The 24,826-nt window shown below is 42.7% G+C and overlaps 1 protein-coding gene across 1 annotated transcript in view; it reads right to left on the reverse strand.

Moving 5' to 3' along the window:
* Window positions 1-1,264: 1,264 nt before the first annotated feature.
* The window catches only part of LOC127057265 (potassium voltage-gated channel subfamily KQT member 1-like), an 816,867-nt gene continuing 793,305 nt past the window's right edge, over window positions 1,265-24,826 (reverse strand). The window contains 1 exon segment of the mRNA XM_050966175.1: window positions 1,265-1,358. Within this exon segment, the coding sequence (XP_050822132.1) occupies window positions 1,305-1,358 (54 nt within the window). The 3' untranslated portion in view covers window positions 1,265-1,304.

Raw genomic sequence — 24,826 nt, forward strand, 5'->3', positions numbered from 1 at the left:
TTATCACATTATTATAAGTCCCAGATGCATGCAATGGATACCTTTTACTTCCATTTGGAGGCAATAACGTAGCTGTCTGCAACCAAAATCGACATTATCGAGACACACCCTATTATAAGGTGAATTCTATTTATTTTCGTATGCTGAGCGGGCATATCTCAGATTGGGATGTCTGCCTTTTATATTTTTCTTAATCTCTGTTTTCTGAGTTTTCACTGTATCCATCAAACCCCTCTCTCCAGGAACAAATGTACTCTGGGATTTTATTCAACTGACTGGGACAGATTTTCACAAGCGTATGCACAAAATTGCATGTGTGCCTTTGTGTGCTCCAAAATTGTGTGCAACTCCAATGCATACGAAGCAAACCCCAATTTTCCATCCCAAAACCATCTCTGAGCACAGCTTGTGTGCGCACAAGCTGAGCACATGCAGAAGTGCATGTGCCATTTAGCACATGCCATTTTGGAAATTTGGCACAAAATTTGTCTTTATTCGTTGCCCTCATAACTTTTTCGATAGTTGCATTACCCATGAGCTGCTAACTCCTCTAGTCTGCTCATTTTTAGCATGAGTCTCCTAAGATTTTTAAAATTTGTTTGATGGGGTGATAAATGTAGCTCTTTCAGGTCCATTGTTCACCCTTTAATATTTTGGAAAACCTCAAGTGGCTCACCACAAACTGTGCTCTTTTCCAAGAAGAATAAGTACAACTTCACTATAGGCTTTCCTCATAACTTGAATTTTATTTTTAGAACTGCTGTCTTCTTTGTTGCCCAACGTTGCACCCTCTGACACAAGCCACAATGTCTTTCTCACATCAGGGTGACCTTTACTGAGCACTGTAATCCAGACTGGGTCTAACAAGTGCCTTACACAGTAACAATATCATCTCTTTTTGCTTTGTTTTGTATCCTCCTGCTTAAGTGCTAGCACTCCACTAGGCTTGTCATGTTAGAGAATCTTTACAAAGATCAGGTAACAATAGTACACACAGCAAACTGATACACAGAGACAAGGAGCCCATATGTTTGAATCTCATACAGAAATAGACAACTTTTTAAGAATATTGGAAAAACAAGCACACAGAAAGTATCATGCATCTGAAGAAGTGGGTATTCACCCACGAAAGCTCATGCTTCAATACGTCTGTTAGCCTATAAGGTGCCACAGGACTCTTTGCTGCTTTTACAGATCCAGTCTAACACGGCTACCCCTCTGATATATGATGATAGAAAGTATCCATACACTATAACAGCAAAAACCACCTTTCAAGCCACCAGCTCACTGAACAATCCATCCTCTTACAGATGCTGTGCTGTGGAGATCTCGCTGTTTGCTTTCCTTTTGAGGTGCAGCTGCAATAGCAAGGCATACGTGATTTTAGTAAGGCACAATAATCTGTTAACTCTAAGAACTATGGAGTGACCCCATAAAAGATAACTGGCACAATGATAAACATGCTGAGATATAAAAATCCATTATTCTCTTACAAATGAAATAAAGAGGTAATTGGACATGTCATGCGATGGGGCTAAGAGCAACATTACCATAAATAATCATCCAAAATACATTATGTAGTAGCTGCATGAAGACAAAGGAAATGAAAACTTGTGTTTAAACATGCCAAATGTGTCTAGAATACTTGCGACACATGTTGATTGCTATTCTGTATTCAGGGTTATTTAAAGTACGACAATACACTGAGCACAAACTGTAAAACCCTGCAGAGTGGGAGCTTAGAGATGAGCCAATGACTTCTATATAAGGAGTGTACAACTGGAACTACCAAATGAATCCCTTGGGAGGTTCTTGAGAAACCAGATACCTGATTCTGAACCACTGAAGTCAGTGGGAACATTGTCATTAACTTCAGTTGGCACAGGATTGTGACCTAAGTGAACAGGAGATGTCTGGCTACTAATATAACTGTTTGCTAAATAGGCCTGGCATTTTTAGTTTCTAACAACACCTCCAAACTAGAGATTTTTGAATACACTGCAAAAACTTCCACTAATATTTGCTGGAATAAAAACTGAATTAGCTTCAAGCTGTGTTTGTGACTCCTACCTGACTTTTTAGTGTATTTTTCACTAATATTTGTTGATTCTGACTTTCAACTGTCTGTTCTTCACTTTAGGCACTTTAAAGTGAATGAGTTGACTGGCAGGAATGTTCATGGAAACAATGAATTTTAAGTAAATAATAGAGAACAGTCATGATAAGTGAAATTTGACCTTGTAAATGCTGGTATCTGCACTGGAAACCTGATTCTCAGAGTGACACTTATCCAGTCAGGGAACAGAAGTGATATCCTGTGACCCAGCTATCCAATAAAAACTATCCAACACTGCATGAATTTTGACTGTCAAACATTCTGAACAAACTGCCCACAAACAATCCAGAGACTGGGAATCAGTCCCAAAAATTATTCAGAGAATGACTTCAAATAGTTGATACACTGGAGAAAATCATAACTTTTTTTTGTGACCTGTTAGCTAGCAGGAGCAGACGCTAAATTAAATGAATAAATTATTCACTCATCTCTACCCAAAACTAAGACATTTGTGATTGTTTTCATTTTTGCTTTATGAATATTTTACTATAGCTTCTGCTACCATTTGAAATCAATGGCAAAACTCCTATTGTCATCAGTAGTAGAGGACTACACCAATAATGAAGGCCATTTCTATGAGCATTGTATTGCCCTAACAGTCCCTCAGCTTCTCTCAATGTACTGAGATGTACTGATCTCTTTGAGGGTTGGCCTTTATTTAATAAATTGCTTTATTCCAGAATAATTGCTCTATTCATAACGTGGAGTGTATTAAAAGTGAATTTGATTCCATAATACAGTATCTACATGGAAAGCTATTCCAGAATAGTTAAAGCAGAATACTGTAGTTTATTTTGCAATACCTATACTGGTCAATTTTTCTGTATAGACAAAGGCAGAAAGATAACCAAGAGTCCTTCTTCCACACCTCCAGTAGGAAAAATGAAAAGAATTCCTGGGGTTTTTTTTAGTACAATGGAAAAAATCCTGCTGTCATAATCATCATTAAAACACAGAAAAGTTGTCAGTTTCCTCATAGAGCGGCAAGAAAATTTGCATGAGGGACTAATTTATGCCTGTTTCTCCGGTCTTCCTTTACCCTCATCTTAGGGCTAGCACATCTGACATCAGCAGTAGGTTATATATATGGAAATCACAAAGTCTTGGTATCTGCTCTGATTGATGGTACTTATGTGCTAATTTATTTTTACTCCATGACATCTATGGCACATAAACTTAGGCCACTTAAAAAAAAACCAACAGCTGCCTTAAGTTAGTCTCCCAAGTTCACATTTAGGCCTGAAAATCCATGACTTGATTTTCAAAAGTGTTTTGGCTGGAATTTTCAAAGCACACTAGATGCCTACTCCCAAGCTTCTTTAAAAATCCCACAGCCTTTGTCTTCAGTAGGAGCTGTTGAGTGCTTGGAGGATTTCTGAATGAAGCTACTTATTAGATCCCTCGGTGTGGATGTAGGGGTATAATTTTCCAAAGCATATAAGGGCATATAAGAAAACCAATGAACAATGCACAAAACCTTGCCACAATGATTTACATAGTTGTGCATTATCTTGCATTGTTCATTGGTTTTCTCACAACACACCCACAACAAATCTCAATTTAGATACAGCTCTCAGGCAAATAGCTCAGTGGCTTAAGCATTAGCCTGCTAACGCCGGGGGTTTGAGTTCAATCCTTAAGGGGACAATCTGGGGCAAAGATCCGTCTGGGGATTGGTCCTGGTTTGAGCAGGGAGTTGGACTAAATGACCTCTTGTGATACCCTGACATTATATGAACTGGTCAGTCACCTAGCATGTTTACACTACATCTAGCTGGCCCCTTTTACAGAAGAAAATCCAGTACAAGTTAAAACAATAGTTTCTTGGCCTGCCTGTCCACGACACAGAATAAATTAATTAAAAAATTCCTTGCCCAATTCCTAGTACATGAAATGTTCACAGCAGATAATCCAATACTGGAGCAGATGCACTGAGCTATAAATAGTGTCTAATAACAGAGATACTCTAACACACATGAGTAGTAATTAAAGTCACTATTGTAGAGGAACCTGACCCTAACCCTACCTTTCATTATAACCAGCCATTTCTTTCTTCCTTGCATGTTTTTAAGAGTTAAAAGGCCCTGGCGATTCAAAGGAAATTTCACACAAACCCAGACTTTTTCTGTTTTAACTGGTCTGTGGTTTTCAGATACGTAGTGAGTAATAAACAAACATTCTAGCATGGCAATGATTAGTAGAATACTAGAGGTCATTCTATGCACATCATGTAAAAACAATAGGCAATGACTAACATCACCAGAGCTATGAAACTGAGTAACAAAAGTATACGCAACTGAACCACAAGGCCAGTCTCAGAGCCTAAACTGTAGTTCCTCCTATAGGTTTGGAGATTGGATGGTTACATAGCCTGACTTTTTAATAAACAAAATGAAAGCTTTAGGGCTACACTTCAGTGCCAAGAAAAAAACGCCAACACAAACACATCACGTTGTGTCACATCAGCAGATTGAGATGATATTGAAAATACAGAGGCGAAAGCATTAGCTAGAGGAGGCTCAAAACGCCAGCCATTCACATGTTACCTAATAATAATGCTTATTTGTATAGACAGCTTTTCATCGTTAAATCTCAAAGCACTTCAGAATCTTTAATGGATGTATCGTAGAGCCAAACAGCCCAGTGAATTTACTTGACACTGTCTGCTGGTTACTTTTGGTTGCCGGCAGTGCTCCACCCCTACTCCCAATGCATCCCTCATAGTGATGAAAACCTGTTATGTTGCCTTGGCAATGACTGTTGAAAGATCACCCCCAAAAGTGGAGGAGAAGTATTCATGTACCCCTCAAGACAGGGAAGATTGCAGCCACCACTCCCAGGAAGGAAATGTAGAGTAGTGGTGGTTGGTGACTCACTTCTGAGGAGGACAGAGGCATCCATCTGTCAGCCTGACATGGCATCCTGAGAGGTATGCTGCCTGTCAAGGGTCTGTATCTGAGATGTTATGAAGGGACTGTTAAAGATCATCCAACTCTCTGACAACTACCCCAGGTTACTTGTCCACCTCGGCACTAATGATACTGTGAAATATGACCCTAAGCAGATCAGGAGTGACTACAGGGCTCTGGGAGTAAGGGTGAAGGAGTTGGGAATGCAGGTGGTGTTCTCTTCAATCCTTCCAGACAAGGGTAGAGCCCAGGCAGAGATAGGTGCATCCTGGAGCTGAATGCCCGGCTGCAAGGATGGTGTCACCAGGAAAGCTTCAGTTTTCTTGACCATGGGATGCTGTTCCAAGAAGAAGGACTGCTAAGCAGAGATGGGGGCCACCTATCAAGGAAGGGGAAGAGCATATTTGGATACAGACTGGCTAACTTAGTAAACCTTAAGCTAGGTTCAGTGGGGGCAGGTGACAAAATCTCACAGGTAAATCAAAAACATGGAGACCTGGGAGAAGGGTCAGAATCGGGGGATGCCTGGGCTGTTATAGCAGGGATAAGGGAGAGACAAGAAAGAACATAGGAAGGAAATAAAATCAGTATCGTAGATTTCTGTATAATAATGTGAGAAGTATGGGAATAAGCAGAAAGAACCAGAAATGCTAGTTAATAAACACAGCTATGACATAGTTGGTGTCACAGAGACTAGGTGGGATAATACGTGACTGGAATATTGGTATAGAAGGATACAGCTTGCTCAGAAAGGACAGGCAAGGAAAAAGGGAGATGTTGCCTTAAATATTAAAAATGCATGCACATGTATTGAGGTTGAGCTGGAAATAGGAGACAGACTTGTTGAAAGTTTCTGGGTAAGGATACAAGGGGTAAAAAACAAGGGTGATATTATGGTAGGGGTCTACTGCAGACCACCTAATCAGGAAGAATAGGTGGATGAGACTTTTTTAAAACAATTAACAAAGTCATCCAACGCACTTGGTGGTGATGGGGCACTTCAACTACTCAGTCATCTGTTGGGAAAACAACACTACTGGGCACAGATTACCCAACAAGTTCCTGGAATGTATTGGAGACAGTTTTTTATTTCAGAAGGTGCAGAAAGCAACTAGGAAAGAGGCTGTTCTAGATTTGATTTTGACACTAGGGAGGAACTGGTTGAGAACGTGAAAGTTGAAGGCAGCTTGGGTGAAAGTGATCATGAAATGGTAGAGTTCATAATTCCAAGGAATGGCAGGAGGTAAAACAGCAAAATAAAGACAATGGATTTCAAGAAGGCAGACTTTAGCAAACTCAGAGAGTTGGTAGGTAAGATCCCAAGGGGAAAAACAGTTCAAGAGAGTTGGCAGTTTTTCCGAGACATTTTTAAGGGCACAAGAGCAAATTATCCCACCGTGTAGGAAAAATAGGAAGTATGGAAAGAGACCACCCTGGCTTAACCGGGGGATCTTCAATGAATGAAACTCAAAAAAGGGTCCTACAGAAAGTGGAAACTAGGTCAAATTACAAGGAATGAATATAAATAAATAACACAAGTATGTAAGGACAAAATTAGAAAAGTCAAGGCACAAAACGAGATTAAACTATCTAGAGACATAAAAGGTAACAAGAAAACATTCTACAGATACACTAGAAGTAAGAGGAAGAGCAAGGACAGGGTAAAGCTCAATGTGGGGCAGGGGGAACAATAACAGAAAATGTGGAAATGTCAGAAGTGCTAAATTACTTTTTTGTTTCAGTTTTCATCAAAAAGGTTAGTAGCAATTGGACATCTAACATTGTGAACGCCAGTGAAAATGAGGAAGGATCAGAGGCTAAAATAGGGAAAGAACTTAGACAAGTTAGATGTTTTCAAGTCACCAGGGCCTGATGTAATACATCTCAGCATACTCGAGGAGCTGACTGTGGAGATATCTGAGCCATTAGTGATTATCATCAAAAAGTCATGGAAGACCGGAGCGATACCACAGGACTGGAAAGGGCAAATATAGTGCCAATCTATAAAAAGGGAAATAAGGACAACGCAGGGAACTACAGACCAGTCATCTTAACCTTGGTACCAGAAAGATAATTGAGCAAATAATTATATGAGTAATCAATTTGCAAACCCCTAGAAGATAATAAGTAACAGTCAGCATGGATTTGTCGGAAACAAATAATGTCAAATCAATCTAATAGTTTTCCTTGACAGGGTAAAAAACCTTCTGGATTTGGGGAAGCAGTAGATGTGGTATATCTTGACTTCAGTAAGGCTTTTGATACTGTCTTGCATGACCTTCTCAGAAATAAGCTAGGGAAATACAACCTAGATGGAGCTACTATAAGGTGGGTGTATAACTAATTGGAAAACTGTCCCCAGAGAGTAATCATCAGTGGTTCACATTCAAGCTAGAAGGGCATATCGAGTGGGGTCCTGCAGGGATCAGTGCTGGGTCTGGTTCTGTTCAATATCTTTATCAATGATTTAGATAATGGCATCAAGAGTACACTTATAAAGTTTGTGGACAATACTAAGTTGGGAGGGGTTGCAAGTGCTCTGGAGGATAGCATTAAAATTCAAAATGATCTGGACAAACTGGAGAAATGGTCTGAAGTAAATAGGATGAAATTCAATAAAGACAAATGCAAAGTATTCCACTTAGGATGGAACAATCAGTTGCACACATACAAAATGGGAAATGACTGCCTAGAAAGGAGTACTCTGGAAGAGGGTCTGAGGGGGGTCATAGTGGATCACAAGCTAAACGTGTTGCAAAAAAAGCGAACATCATTCTGAGATGTTAGCAGGCATGTTGTAAGCAAGACACAAGAAGTAATTCTTCCTCTCAACTCCACACTGATTAGGCCTCAACTGGCATACTGTGTCCAGTTCTGGGTGCCACATTTCAGGAAAGATGTGGCCAAATCAGACAAAGTCCAGCGAAGAGCAACAAAAATGATTGAAGGTCTAGGAAACATGACCTATGTGGGAAGATTGAAAAAACTGGATTTGTTTAGTCTGGAGAAGAGAAGACTAAGGTGGGGACATGATAACAGTTTACAAGTACATAAAAGGTTTTGCAAGGAGGAGGGAGAAAAATTGTTCTTGTCAACCTCTGAGGATAGGACAAGAAGCAACGGGCTTAAATTGCCACAAAGGAAGTTTAGGCTGGACTTTAGGAAAAACTTCCCAACTGTCAGGGTGGTTAAGCACTGAAATAAATTGCCTACAGAGATGGTGGAATCTCCATCACTGGAGATTTTTAAGAGCAGGTTAGACAACCACCTGTCAGGGATGGTCTAGATAGTACTTAGTTCTGCCATGAGTGCAAGGGACTGGACTAGAAGACCTCCAGACCTATGATTCTATAACTATCATCCTCTGACTTTCATTAGCCAGCCTTAGTGACATGTTCTAAGGACCTGATCCAGCTCTCACTGATGTAAATGGAAAAAAGTCCCGCTGATTTTAATGGGAGTTGGATCAGGCCTCAAATGCATGTAAAGAAAAAGAGCTGAGATGTGTTTTTTAGCGCTTTTGTTAAATGGAGTCTCTGAAAGATACTGGGAAGGAACAGTTTAGCAGAGGGCAAAAAGCTGTCATATAGGGAAAAACAACCTTGCAAGCACCTAATGAATATTGAGGGACACGAGGGATTGCTGTGTGCTGTCAGCTGCTGCTCTCCTCTGTTTATTGACTAGTCCCCACCTGTTCACATGCCTCGTTGCAAGTGTGAGGTTTCAGTGAACATTGTCCTGAGGGATGGGGGGGTGGGGGGCTCTGGGAGGGCTGTCCGACACATCCAGGATGAAATGTCCAGGTGCCAGGAGCAGAAACAAAACAAGACACACGCACACACAAAAAATCAATAAAAAGTGTAATGCAGCTTTATTTGATTAAATTCCACTCTTGACTTCACTGGCCAGCTCCATCCTGTGGTGACCTCTGACCTCCTCCATTTTGCTGACTGGCACAGCTGTTAGTAAATCACCTGCTGGAGCGGCTCTCTGGAGCTTTAAAGGTCAGCTGTCAGCAACTGCTGGAAAAAGATAAAGAAGAAAAACAGAACCTAAAGTTTGAAAAAAGGCAGTTTGAGCACTGTGCATTCAACTTTCCCATTCAGCCAACTGTTTACCTTTCCTAGCACCTGTTTTTTTTAGTCTCAAGGTTTGAGCCATCACGTTCCTCCTCAGTTGTGGTATTATTATTTTTTCTAAAATCTTCCAATGACTTTCACACATTCTTCTTTCCTACATCATAACAATTACCTTTGTTTCAATGACACAGGACGGGCCAGATTGCATCCTTGAGGTCCATAGGGAGAGCCATGCAGAATGGATGCTTGAGTGCCTCTGGTTCACTGTTCCCTTCTCCCTTCCCCAAGAAATTGCACAGGGATCTACATGCAGTCAGAGTTCCGAGCTGGGCAGGGGATGGAGTTCAGGTGCGATTGATGGGGAGGAACACATCTTGCCCCCCAGTCCAGACTTCAAATGTAATACACCTTCAGACTACACTGAGCTGCAGGAGTCAACACAACTAGAGCGGAGCTCCTATTAGCATGGTTCCAATGGATCCACACTGCCCTGAAGCAGCGATGAGGCTAAGGGTTCCTGCTGGATGTCCAGAGCTGCTGCAGATGTTTTTGGGTCTCCTCCTCCTTGGTCCCCGGGATCTAGCAGGTGTAGAGACATCCTTTTACTCCAGGGCACAGATGGCCTTCAGAAAAGTGAATGAGGTAGTTTCTGCAAGGGATTTCTCACTGAGATTTTTGCACAAGTCCCCTTGCTTGTGGCTTTTCATACCAGAGGGGATAAGTCGGTTCTATAGCCACCTGTCCTTCCAATCTACCTACCACTTTAGCTTCAGAGCTGTGCAAAATATTCATATGAAATTCAGGTTTTCAGGGCCCACCTGAAACGTGGGCCAGGGTAAGAACTTTGGGGGAATCGTGGCATATTTGATATGATTTATGGGTTTAGGAGTGTCAAACTTGGCTGATTTGCCAGATTTTGTTATGAAGCTGGGGAAGATGTGCAGGTTCTCATTTCCCTTTGAGTCCATTCAAACATTAAACTCAAAGGGAAGCTCATGGGTGTGTGAACCCATCTGAAGTAAAGAGAGAATGTTTGCCCAAAGCTATGCAAACCTCAACTACAGAGCTACTCCTTTTATCCCCTCTCACCCTCATCTCTCTGCCTATTTTAGGGCACATGTAGTTTCCATAAAATTAATAAAACCATGGGACACCCTAGTATTTACTTATAACTGGTCATTGTAAAATTCTGGGTCCCATTCAGAGCTGATGTAAGCAACCATTGAAGTCAATGGAGCTGATCTGACTTTGACCCACAATGGCTGTGTACCAAAGGAAGGTAAAAGAACAAGCCAAATTCATCCCTGATGTAATTCCACTGAAGCCATTAGAATCACACCTGAGATTAATTTTACCCAGGTACCTAGTGTCTTGGTGTCATGGTATAACCTCCACTCTGAACCTTAGCGTCCAAAAGATGGGGTACCAGCATGAATTCCTCTAATCTTAATTACTAGCTTAGATCTTGTAGTGCTGCCACCAACCAGGACTTGCAGTGCCTGGTACACTCTGGTCCCCTCAAAACCTTCTCTGGGGACCCCAAGACCCCAAACTCCTTGGGTCTCACAACAAAGGGAAATAAACCATTCACCCTCCCTTCCTCCCAGATCCTCCCCTCCCTGAGTACACTAGGAGATCACTGTGATTCAAACTCCTTGAATCTAAAAATAGAGAGGAATGTCACCTTCCCCCCTCCTCTTTTCCTCTCACAAAGAGGTAATACAGATTCAAGCTCCGTGAATCTAAAACACAGAGGAATTTCACCTTCCCCCCTCCTCTCCCTCCTTTCTCCCACCAATTCCCTGGTGAGTACAGACTCAATTCCCTTGAGCCTTAACAAGGGGAAAAATCAATCAGGTCTTTTAAAAAAGAAAAGCTTTTAATAAACTTTTAATAAAAGAAAGAAAAGATAAAAATTGTCTCTGTAAAATCAAGTTGGAAAATGTTACAGGGTCTTTCAGCTTATAGACACTAGAGAGAAGCCTCCCCCCAGCATAAATACAAATTAAAATCCTTCCAGCAAAATACACATTTGCAAACAAAGAAAACAATCAAAAGACTAAAAACCACCTTATCTCCCTAGTACTTACTATTCTGAACATATAAGAGACTGTATCAGAGAGATTGGAAAGAAACCTGGTTGCACGTCTGGTCACTCTCAGAACCCAGAGAGAACAAAGCAAAACCCCCAAAAAACACAAAGGCTTCCCTCCACCGAGATTTGAAAGTATTTTGTCTCCTGATTGGCTCTCTGGTTAGGTGTTCCAGGTTCACTGTTTGTTAACCCTATACAGGTGAAAGGGACATTAACTCTTAACTATCTGTTTATGACACTTGGATGGGGTTGTACTTGGAGTGGCTGATTCTTCCCACCATTCTTGCTGCCACAGCTATGCTTCTATTTTTAGTGTGCTCACTCAATCAGAGCTAGCACAGATATGACTTTCCTCACTGGAAATTACATGTCCACTTCAAAGTGAAGACATGTGACCATGGTTCCTTCAACAAACTAACCTCTGAACCCTTCAACGAAAATTTAATTGTGCACCAAGACCAGTGGGCTGTTTATCTAAGTAGACTTCCACTCTTCCCTTGACAGTGATTCTCCTTAAATGCTTTTCTTGGATACATAGGTGGGATTACTGAGTGGGACAGGCTTTAGAGTCTATGGGCCAGCTCTTGGTGCATGATATAGCCCCTTTGTAATTCTCTGAAAGGAGCTGTAAAGCTGGCCTAACTGGGCAGTTGTTGAGGATTATGTCAGTGTGGGGAAATACTTTGGTAATGCAGCCCCCAGTGTAGAGAGCCTGTCAGGACAGTGGCTGGAGCTTAGCTAGAGGTCAGAGTTGGAGTGGCTTATGCAATAGAACCTTGAGGGCTGCTATCAGCTGGTGTAATTTAGAGCAGCTCTGAGGCTGCTCTACGTTGTTGGTGGGGCAAATGACCCCAGCAGTTCCCGCTACTCCAGGTTTGAGAGAGTACAAAAGTATCATGCAGTTCACATCTTGGTTAGACCTAAGAATTAGGGGCAAAATGATCTGTGTCACAGCTGCTATAACCAGCCCTCCTTGTCCACTCAGACCAGATCCCAAACAAAGCAAGAAAGTGAAAATAGTATTTATTGTACCTGCTATCCTTGGCAGAGAATGAACAGTACTGTTGCCTGTAATTCATACCAGTGTTTGGTAGACTCATGTTCATTCAGAAATATTTTGTTGTGTAGAGTTTCGAAGAACTCCCCACTTCTCACTCCTCACGATATGAGATAGATTGAAAATACAAAATAGAATCAGGCAGGGCAATGGAGAGGCGGGATCAATGTTTCACTTAGAAATAATAAGTGAGGGGCAGATTTTTAAAAAATAATTTTCTCTAAAGTTAAGGAAATGGTTCAGACAAATGTCTAGCATACATCATTAAAAAAACACGATTGTTTTGTTAAACAAAAAGAAATCCTTGTGAGTCTGTTTGAAGAGGCTATATACAGCATTTACATTAATCACAGAGTTCAAAATCCTCTTTTTTTTTAACGCTTACACCGAGTCCCTCCCTTCCCAGCCTTATTCTCCCCAAGAGGAGATCAAATAACATCAAGACGATGAGTTAACATTCAGTTCACAAGCCCCACAGGTCAAATCCAAACCCCGAGATACACTAGTGTAGAGCCATAATCTAAGCAGAGACATTGTACTTTTGCAGAGTCACCCGGGAGCCACTGTAAACCATAATAAGGACTAATGAATCATAATGAGTATTTTGGCAAAAAAGCTCATTTCAGAGATGTTCTTTGCAATTTTGCTCTTTTATGTCTGAGAGACACTGTTTAATGTCTGACAGAGAGCGAGTGAACACCCCCAGCACCAATAACACAAACACAGCCCAGAGTTTGATTGTCTCAGGAGGTTAAAAGCTTGCTCTGTTCAGTGGGAAACAGGGAACAGTGAAGTATGGCAAATCATCAAGAGCAGGATGCTGCAAGCAGATCACATTTCCTGGGAGAGCATGTAATGTGGTCCACGTCTTTTCATTTACTCAGTGATTTAGGCTGGGATTTTTGAAGGAGACGACAGCTTTGTCAATGGGAGCTGGGTGCTAACTCCCTTTGGCTTTATCTTGAGTAGGGAAAGTGATCGAGTTGAGGCTGGGGTTCATTAACATTTGCTAGCTAATCCTGACATCCTTAGTGTAGATGCAGGGTAACGCATGGTGGTTTGAATTAGCTGGCTGAGTTTTGTCTAAGCTAGAACATGTGATTTAATGATTTATATATATCACAGCTTTCCACAAAACTCAGCTGCAGTCTTTACCTTAATCTGAAAAGCACAATTCCCTTCAGGCAGATGAGATGCTATCCGCCAAATACAAAATATTCTCTTAGATATTAACATTTAGGAAGCCTATGAACTTCCTTTTCCCCTGGCTCTCCTCTGCATGTTAGAAGCATGCAGATGGCTCCTGTCCCGCTATTCTAGTGGTAGGGCTCTGGTTTGCTGTGCAATATACATGGGTGTGATTTTTATATGTTCTGCCTCTTACTTGCTATACCAGTTGGGAGTGGCAATTATTACCAAAGCAGAACACTCAGCCCTGGGGGTAGTTAGGAAGAGCAGAAAGCACCATGATTCAAAAAAACAATAGGAATGGTGTTGTCTGATACTGAAAGGAATCCTGTTCATTCTTCCTTAGTGTGATAGACCCAGGCCAGTTGGATACAGCAGAATAGCAGAAGGCAGATATACTGGCCACTGGATTAACAGTTTTCTGTTCCCTGACTGACAAGAGCAGAGGCTGCTCCAGGCTAATGAGAACACCTGACTCTAATTAACCTGCAAAGAGTTAGGTGAGGCCATTAAGCTAATGTGACCACCTGACTCTAATTACTATAAAAAAGTCTCACTCCAATCAGGCAGAGGAGAGCCAGGGGAAAAGGAAGTGCAGCTGAAGGACTGGTTAATGAAGACACCCTCAAACAGGGCCGGCTCTTCCATTTAGACTAGGCGGTCGCCTAGGGCGCTAGGATTTGGGGGGTGGCATTTTGCCACCCTCGGAGGCAATTCGGCTGCGGGGGGTCCTTCCGTGCTCTGGGTCTTCTGCGGCAATTCTGCGGCAGGTCCTTTACTCGCTCCAGGACCCGCCGCCAAAGTGCCCTGAAGACCAGGAGCCGCAGAAGGACCCCCCGCCGCAGAATTGCCGCCAACGACTGGGAGCGCAGAAGGACCTCCGCCTAGGGCACCAAAAACCCTGGCACTGCTCCTGCCCTCAAACCATCAGAAGGGAGTCCTAAGGTAAGGGTGAAGAAGGGAGAAGCAGGAGAGCTGTGGGGAAGTGGCCCAGGGAAATGTAGCAACTCTGGCAGTGAAAGGTTGGCTGCCAACAGCTGTACCATTAGTGTCCCTGGGCCGGAACCTGGAGTAGAGGGCAGGCCCAGGTTCCCCGCAACCCACCACTACAGGAACATCTCCTGGAAGGGGAAGTCAGGCCCCTGTCAGGACAGGAGGCTAAACTGTTCTGAAATAAGCCCTAGGGACAACAGAGACTGTGGGAGTTCTCTCACCAACCTCTTTGCTGGCCTGTGATGAAAAGGGCTCAGTAGACTGTAACCCTGGCCCTAGAGAGAGAAGGGCTACGTGGAGGGTCACAGTGAGCCACTGAGGCTAGCATAAACTGCCTAGAAGCGCAGGACCCACAGAGACAAGGTTGGAGCTCTGCCACAGTTCAAAGAACTCTGAAAACTCAGGTCACTCATTTAGGTACCTAAAGGTGGATTTATTTTCCTAATTTCTAGCACCTAAGTTTGAAAAATGGCCTTATACCGTATTCCTCATACGAACCAGATACTAGTGCTTAGACATCTAGATCTATACATCCAAAATTGTTCCTGCCTTTGTATTTAATCACAATGTGGGCACTGAATTGGAGGTCCGCTTGAGGCACTTGGCCCCATTGCTCTTATCTTTCTCTCGATAATCAACCAATCTTTTCCATGAGACTTGAAAAACTGAGGTCTAGTCTGCTTTCTATGCATACTTGTGATCTTAAGAGCATCCCAAATTCAGAAGGCAAGGGGCTCACTGGTAGCAAGTAGTGAGTGTCCTCTGGCCTGATCAGTTCAGTGTATCCCAATTCACTGATGTCATAATCTGTATTTAAAAGATGTCATGTAAGGTATCATCAGAAAACCATTAGCACACTGATCATTAATATTCTGTGTTGTGTATATATGGTAAATACCCGATGGACTGCACAAATGTGAAAAATATCGGACTACAATATATTTGAACTGGTTTATAAACCACCTAGAAGCACAGGACCCATGGGGCAAGGTCAGAACTCTGCCACATTAGCAAGAAGGCTGGAGGCTGTGACTCATGAAATGAAAGAGTTAAAGTTGGGGAAGACAGGCACTCCATACAGGATGCAGAGCATCCTCTGATGAAAAATGAGGAGCATAGGTGTGTGGAAAATCTACAGTGATAGCAAAATCACATGGTTTATCTAAAGAACCACCACTGTGGATGGCAATTCTTTTTCCAGTATGAAATAGCTCACTTGCTGTTCCTTTGTATTTGTCAAGGGATGGATAGAGTGTTTTGACTAGACAGATGATCTTGACCTATGATCCATCTCATTTATTCCAGAGGGCACAGTAGCATCCTCTTTAAGAATGAGAAGCCTTGAAAATGAGAATGGGAAGAACTCACATTTCACCCAAGATGTAGTTTTATCATATGCGGAACTTTAATTCCATGAAGCTCACTGAAAATATAGGAGTTAAACATGTTCGTATACATCTCCAGATAAAATCTGCTTATGAAAATACGACTGACTATGTATTGTGGAAATAGGAATGCAATCCCCCAAGGCTTCTGAACATCTTGCATCATCATAACCTGAGAACAGATTGAAAGGTGCCCTAGATTCCCACCTTTCATCCCTTTGTCCTGCAGGTTGCCATGCATGAATGAAAGGAAAGTAGAAAATCTTCTTTTGATTGGTGTAGACTTTTGTAATGCAGGAGTACAGCATGAAGCTTCATGTTGCAATTTGAGAGGCGAAGATTCTTGTTACCTTTTTGGAAAGAAACACAATATTGCTTGATTTCTTGTAGTCTGATATTCTTTTGACATGGCAGTTTAACAATTTCATTAAATCTATTCCTGGTGTATTCTATGATACCGTGATCTCAAGGGATCTTAGCTGGTTAGTTCTCATGCTGCCAGCCGGACACTGCAGAGGACACTGAATGTGCTATGCCATTTCCATGATGGAAGAGTTGTCTTGAGTCAAATCTGGCATTTTATATGTTGGAATGCCTGTGATGGACTGGTGTCTCTTGACGCCATACAGCCCTTGTGTTTTAGGTCTTCTGAGGGATCTTTTCCATTCTGCTTTCACTGGGTCAATGTCACAGATGATTTCCACAGGGAAGTTGGCAGGCATTCAAAGCAAATGACTATACCACCTTAGAGAGCATTGGGCAATGGTTCAGGAGAGTGGGACCTCTTTAGTCAGAAAATGGATCTCCTCATTTGACTTGAATTCATACCACTGGATGTTTTCACTCATTTGGAGATATTTCATCTCAGTGATGTCCAACTTTTTTTCTATCTTAGCCATGAGAGGCTATATTTCAGCCCCAAAGGTCACAATACTGACCACCGAAGTACTATGTATCCTCAGCTTCATTGCTCTACTTATCAGGGTGTTCGTAATTGCAAAATCTAATCCTCTGTTCAGGACTGACAAGACAAGATGAGGCTATATCAGGCCTGGGTGCAGAGTGCAAGGAGTTCAAGTGAATCACATTCACCATGGGTGTATCATTCCTCTGAAGTCAGAGGAGTTACAATGGGGATGAACTTAGCCAAATGCATCCTTTTGGCTACAATAGGTTTTGTAATGTGAGTGCTGAACTCCCTGTATGGAGATGTTAATATGAACAACATGAGATCAGTGCTTAAGGATTGCAACATCCCTGTTCCCCAGATGGCTGGATGAAGAACACTTTCCTATGAAAGTGTTGACAGAAGGAATCCTGGCCAGGAAGAATTCCTCCTAGGAACCACAGCCATGCCTTCATCCACTTCATCTTAAAGGCATATTATTGGTGTCATTAGAGAACTTGAAGATTTGGTCAAGACCTCAGCTCATGATCTTTCAACTAGGGTATCAAACAATTCATCAAGACTTACCAACAGCTGTTACGGGAGATTCTTGGCTTCCTCATGATCTCTCTCTGTTTTGTTCCTTGGAGGCTCCATGGATTAGTATTGATCTCAGGCAGTTTAAAGAGTCAGAACTGAAAGAAGATGGCTGGTGAGCCATATAGAGTCTTATCTTCTTCTGTGCAAGCATTCATGCAGGTGCACACAAGTAGTAAGTGATGTTACTTGTTCTGTCATAGACTTTGCAAGGAACCAGCAGTTTTGGGTAATGTGTAGGCTGATCAAACCAGGCTACCTTCTCCTGTACCTTCAGTGGTTCACCTAACACACATGCGACATTCTTCACTGACAGGCTAGATCAGCTTATGGCTGGTTCGTTGGGGCTTTGTGACAGCAAGAGTTCTCCACACACTTCTGAGCTTCCTGAGGCTCATCACCCATATTTCTTATGCTTTTTTTCATTTTGGTTTGTTTAAAATGATGTAGCTGTGATGTCATAAATGACTGGTTTGTTGATATGTTGCTTAGTAAAAGGAATGAGGACTGACCATCCTAAAGCAGAGAGGGTTGGTTCAGACCTCAGGAAAGCATACCTTGATGCTAGAATGTCTGATAATGTTCTAGGTTGCTCAGTAAATAGATGAGACCGCATGGCAAGATCATTTCCTAGACACAAGATAGAATCAATATGCTGATGATATGCCACCATATAACTTTTCCCCATGGTCTCTGCATGTTCATTCTCTGCTTTGAGGAGTTCTTGGGTAATATTGCCAACTAGAAGTACTGAAGCTGCCTTTTCCTCAACCCTCAGCTCAATTTTTCCTCCAGGTCTCCAGCTGGCTAAACATTGCCTTTCCACATGAGTTGCTAAAGTGTTTTTTGCAGTGGTGCAAATTGCACAAGCTATGCTACCTGACCTGGTGTATTCGAGATTCCATCAGTTCAGTGCATTCTGCAGCAATCCAAATGGCAGGGTTTCTCTGTTACTTGTAGCTTGTTCAGAATGCATCAATAAGGACATTTGCTTACTAGTTTAAACATTCTTGAGCACATTATACCCACCCTACATCCTCCACAGTGGCTGCTGCCAAAGTGGTGGAATGAGAGATGGCTGGTTTTTAACTCCCTTAGTGGCGAACATGCTGGCTACACTTATGACTTCCTCTTTGAGACTTGTCCTGATGAGAGGTGTCTGGGGCCACACCTTCTCCTCCTTTTAGGTATCCTACCACCGCACCTTATATTAGTAAGTGATTGTGCTTTTGCTGTGCTGGGTTTAGGTTGTGGAACATATTACACCTCAAGCAGTTTCGAAACATTTTGCTTTAAAAAAAAAAAGATACACACACACATCTTTAATGATAATACAATAAAGCTCATTACTATGATATACTGGAACATCATTAAGGAGTTGGATAAGAGTGGAGAGTATGCTTATAAAACTTGCATATGACACCAGGCTGGGAGAGATTTCAAGCACTTTGGAGGACAGGATTAGAATTCAAAAGGACCATGATCAATTGGAGAATTGGTTGGTAATCAACAAGATGCAATTCAATAAAGAGCAAAGTATTACACTTAGGAAGGAAAAATCAAATGCGCAAATACAAAATGGGAAAAACTGGCTAGGCAGTAGTACTGCTGAACAGGAGCTGGGACTTATAGTGGACCACAAGTTGAATATGAGTCAACAATGTGATTCAATTGCAAAAAAGACTCATCATTCTGGGGTGTACTAACAGGATTGTCATATGTAAGACACAGGAGATAACTGTCCTACTTTTTGGAGTGTCACACTTTAAGAAAGATGTAGACAAGTTGGAGTCCAGAGGAGAGCCACAGATATGATAGAAGTTTTAGACAATCTGCTTTTGAGAAAAGGAGTCTGAGTGGGGAACCTGATAACAGGCTTCACATATGAGAAGGGCTGTTACCAAGAAGACAGTGATCAGTTGTTCTCCACGCCCACTGAGGGAAGGACAAGAAGTAATGGGTTTAATCTGCAGCAAGGGGGATTTAGGATAGCCAGAAAGGTAGTTAAGTACTGGAATAGGTTACCAAAAGGGGTGGGGGAATACCCATCATCAGAGGTTTTTAAGAACAGGTTGGGCAAACACCTGTCAGGGATAGTTTAGGTATACTGGGTCCTACATCTGTGCTGGGGAATGGGCTAGATGACCTCTCAAGGTCCCTATAATTCTGTGTTTTCAATTTCTTTTCATCCAATGTTTTTTTCAAATTATTACTCTTGGCCTCACGTTGATGACTCTTTTCTTTCTCCCTCCCTTCCATCCCTTCTTTTTGACCCCCTGCATATTGGACCAATTACATTTATTTTAAGTTTCATAGGGTAAAAATGTTATTATAATGAGTATATTTTAGTAAAGAGCTTTCTTGTGTTGTACTTTGCCCTGACCCCCTTTGCAGGTGTCACATTAATAAGTAAAATAGAGTTGTTATTAATTACTAGTAATGGAAACGATAAGGGATGCCAATGACAAACATTTGGTATTTCCCAGGAAGGAAATTTCATCTTGCCTGCCTTTAGATGTGCTGGAGTGGGTGGGTTCAAAAGCAAAATCCATGAGTCCCTCTAGTGATATCTGCTCTCTTTTCCTTTCTGACTACTTGGGGAAATAGAGTGTGAAAGAGACAGTCTCCTTGTTGTGGTACAACAGAGCACATTTTGGAAAGTAGAGACCAGGTCCAAGTGAATTAGGTAGAAAGCACTAAGGGCTATTACTGATATATCTCTGAAACTCACAATTCTGCCTGATAGCCAGCGGCAGCTCAGCACTCCTCTGACAGTGATTAATTCCCATTTTCCTGTGTTGCATGCTGTATTTGGTAATGCTCAGTAATTCTCCACAGTAATCAGCCCAAATGGAATGGTGGCTCATCAGCTGATTTAATTAAAAGCACATTTCTTTTTTCATTGCATCTCACATGTCATTAGTGCTGTGTGTTAGAAGCGTCTCCAGTCTACAGACTGGAATCAGCCTGAGAGCGCTCTTTCCAAGGCTGAATTCCCAGACAGGGCCGGCTCCAGGCACCAGCATTCCAAGCTGGTGCTTGGGGCAGGATTCTGCAAGGGGTGGCAGTCCTTGTTGTTTTGCTCCCAAGCAGCACGCCGAATTGCCACCCTGGGTGCCGGGGGCAGTCCGTGCGCCGTTAGGGTGGCAGACACGTTTCCGCGGTGAGGACAATTGGGCAGCAGCTTCTATGTTTAGCTGTCCGCGGCGGCTTCAACTAAACATAGAAGCTGCTGCCGAATTGCCGCCTCCGCAGAAATGCGCCTGCCGCGCTAAGGACACATGGACTGCCCCTGCTGCCCGGGGCGGCAATTCGGCACGCTGCTTGGGGCAGCGAAAACTGTAGAGCTGGCCCTGCTCCCAGACACACAAATGTGGAAAAGAGCTTCAGAGGGATAGGTGATTAGTGGCTGAGTTGACTGCATTAAAATGGTCATTTGTTTATTGATGGCCTAATCTTGCAAGGCACAGAATGCCTCCTGGGAAGTGCTGAGCATCCTCAATGCCTGTGGACATCAGTGGGAGTGGAAGGTGCTTAGCACCTGATAGGATCAATCCCTAACTCTGCAGATCTTTGGCCTCAGGAACCCTCATTCATTCAGACCTTTGATTATGCCAGTGAACTTCGTGGTCCTAGCTACACGTTGATACCCAAGGCTGTATTTCACCTCCACAGCAGTTTACATGGTCAAAGTACTGTAGACTCACTTGATCCTCCACACTTCCTAAGGCACCTATATAGGTTTGGAACATCAGCACTCCATACGGTGAGCCAGGTAAGCGTATTTGTAAGTGCTTCAGAGCAGGCACAGTATCTTCTGTCTCTTCTGTTAAGTGTCCATCACACTTTGGGGGCCTGCCAAACAAATAATAAATAAAGTGAATCCCCTTTTTTACAGACAAATCTCACAGGTGAAGGCCCAGATCCTCACTGAAAACAACTGTTGTTAGGTGCCTCAATTCCTGTGAAGACCTGGGCCTAAACATCTAGCTCAAGATCACAGAGTGAATCAGTAGCAGAGTCAGTGGGATGCTTTGGGATTCAACCCAGATCAGTAAGACGGTGAGTCACTGCCGGCCCTGTAACCCTGGATGCCTCTGTGCTGTGGAGCTGCGGCTCAGAGCCCTGAGACCAGCCGCGTGCTCACAGCACAATAGTCTCACCCCAGCTGGGTTACTCCTTACAGGGTGACACCAACTGCGCTTTCAGCCCCAAGTTTCCCCTGTAGTGTCCAGCTTATTAGCTTGGCTGAGGATTTCACTTTTCAGTTTGAAAGACCACACTGGGAGGGCTATGTAATAAAACAAGCGTATGTTTATTAACATAGAACAGCTATTGGTGATACCAAGGAAGGTCCCAAGTGATAGAAGGAGTTGGGATAGAAATGGTTTCAAACAAACCAAAGTAACAAACAAACAAACAAACAAACAATGCTTCTAAGACTAAAACCTAACTTAACAAACTAGAGTCTTTTGTTCAAAGTAATTTTCTCACCACAGTTTTTTTTCCAGCATGGCTGGCCAATTCTTAGTCAGAATCCAACATAGAGCTCAAAGTGCTTTGTTTCTTTGGGTCTGCCTCCATTGCAATAAAACATCTTTGGCTGGCCCAGACCAGCTGACTTGGGCTCATGGGGGTTCAGTTCTGTGGGGTATAAAATTGCAGTGCAGATATTTGAGCTCAGGCTGGAGCCCAGCCTCCAAGAGTCTGTGAAAGAGGAGTGTCCCAAACAGGAGTGGTGGAAGTGCCCTAAAGGTGGGGGGGCCACAGGCAGCTAAACTGTGGCCCCATCCCCTGTGCCACATCATCCTCCCCCCGAGGTCTAACCCGCACACTGCCCCTTCTCTACATGTCTCCTCCCTCATGCTGCCCATTCTCTACATGCCCCTGCCTTCACGCCACCCTTTCCCCTAGGCCCCACTCCTGCACCGCCTCTCCGCCCCAAGACCTGTCCCCTATTCACTCCTCTTTGCCCCTCCCCCTGTCACTCACACTTACAGCCAGTAAAAAGTGGAAGGGAATAGCCTTCCCAGGTTTAAAAGTGATGGGGCCATGGCCCTCTGGCCCCCGTGTTCCAGTGCTCCTGGTTCCAGAGCCTGGGCTCCAGCCAGAATATTTAAAATGCAATTTTATAGCCCCACAGAACCAAGCCCCATGAACCTGAATCAGCTGACTCGTGTCAGCCATGGGTTTTTTATTGCAGTGTAGACATACCCTTTGACTTTTCAGGTGAAGGATGCCAAAATGGCTCTCTCTCTCTGCTTATATCTTCCAAAGGTCAATGACCTTGTTTCAGGAGGCAGGAAGGTTTCCTGGAGCTGCAGCTTCCATCCCTCGTTAAGTGACCATTCCCCACACTTGTTTGCCTGATGGCTTTGTCTACTTGGCATATAAACGTAATTTCCTTGTCTCTCCTTGCTCAAGTTACACTGGAGACCCATTCAAGCAGGTGGAACCACATTCCTTTGCCTGCCTGCCAAACGCACTTGAAGAACATATTTCCAGCACACATTTATACGTTTCAATACACCACCTGTACGTATACCACACAATAATGTTGACCATCATGTTGCCAGTTTGCATATGATATCTTACATGACACCCTTTAGATACAGATGATGACAAAAGTGAGTTGGGGTACACTGAGCTGGTCAGGCCAGCTGATACACACTAGGGAGCCCTGGGCCCTCTGGATGCTCCTACGGACACAGTCAGGATTAGAGCTCAGGAGTTCCTAGCTCCTACTGCCATGCATAGCCCAGTAGACCATCCTACCCCTCACTGCAAGCTGATACAGGGTTCAAAGACCTCGGTTTGGTTTTGGCTTCTTGTGAATAAGGTTGACTGTACTTACCATGAAACTTCAAGGCAAATATAAAAAAGGACTTAGTAAATAGCAATATACCTTTTTATTTATGGTTATTATTTACATACTCAGCAATATTATTGCTTGGCTGATGTGCAAGAGAAGATACATTTTCTTACACGAGTAATTGTACACATCATTAGCATTTAACAGAAACAATACTTCAGCCAGTATCTGTACTTAATTTACAATCAAATTACATGAAAATGCAGCATTTTTATATACAGCAATTTATTTAAATAAAGACTAGCTTTCATCTACAGTGTGTGTGCATTTGTTTTTTCAAAACATTGTCATTCAAAATCACGCTGGCAGAACTGGGGCTGTACAGGGTTAGTTCAGTCATTAAAACTGGGCTTTGCATGTTTTTATGCATCTTGTTATTATGCAGGTTTCATTTATTAAAAATAAGGCAACTGGAGTCAATAATCGTCACTGAATGAAAGTAAAACAGTGAGAACATTCTGGATAACAATCATCAGTGCAGCTGATTGCTATTAAAATGTTCTTGTGCTGTTACCCAAAGCAGATTTTATCTCTCGTTTCTGTCTGTTGCAACGTGCATCTCGTCTCATTGGCAAACGCTTTGCTTTAATTAGCTGAGGTCTTGCTTCAGTCTTTCGCATGTTGACCAGCCGCTCTACACTTTCATATTTTTGATCAGTAGCCTGTTGTTTTCACTTTGTCATTCACATTAGAGATAAATCTGCCCCTTTCATGATCTTCGCTGCTTGGTTGAAGTCTTTACTTCAAAACATGCTGTTTAATTTTCCTGTTCACTGATTTCCATTTGTTTCATGTTCAAATGATGGCCCCCTCCCCTGCCTGAGCATGCTGCATCCATTAAACTAGTGCGAACAGAAGAGTGAATGCCAAAAAGGCAATCCTCTTTCGTTTCACCTATGAATGAGAGTTGTCCTACTTCATTATGGGATTCTCACTTTAACAGTGTGCTCTGTGTGTGTGTGTGTGTGTGTGTGTGTGTACAGTCCTCCTAAATACTACAGCACTTTCAGCATCCCACCTAAATACTACAGCACTTTCAGCATCCCACAAGCTGACATGGATTCTCCCATAATTGCCAAGATATTGGGTGCAAAAGTTTGTGGGTTTGTACATATCGGGGCTTTTTTTAATTTAACAGACTGCCGCAGAATATTTAACTTCAACCAATGACGAATGCAGAAGTTCCAGACACCAGTAATAAAAGTACCGTAACGATACTTGAGAGAAGGAGAAGGTGACCACGTGGCATCCTGCTGCTTTTACATTTTCCGGTTCATAGGAGGGGAATCCAAGGATGACCGAAAACGTCTACCAGTTGGGGTGGCTGGGGTTGATGTCTGCACTTGTGGCTGAGTGCCAAATTGAGTTTGGAGACTGCTCAGGATGTCATCAAGCTTTTGGTCCATCTGCGTGACCTGTTAGGAAATCACAAAGCGGATGGTGTATCAGATGGTCACACACCCTCTGCCTCTTCACTTTTATGACTATGTACATGTATTTTAAAAGAGAATGGCGGTGCTGCTGCAAAGGGGCAGCCTGATAATATTGGAAAGAGAAATATTTTGTACAGCACTGGCATCTTCACAAACACATGTAAACCAAATACAAAAGAACAACAGGCTTCTACAAGTCCCCAAACCACCGTGTTG

Source organism: Gopherus flavomarginatus, chromosome 1 (genome assembly GCF_025201925.1).
Source record: "Gopherus flavomarginatus isolate rGopFla2 chromosome 1, rGopFla2.mat.asm, whole genome shotgun sequence".
Taxonomy (NCBI): Eukaryota; Metazoa; Chordata; order Testudines; family Testudinidae; genus Gopherus; species Gopherus flavomarginatus.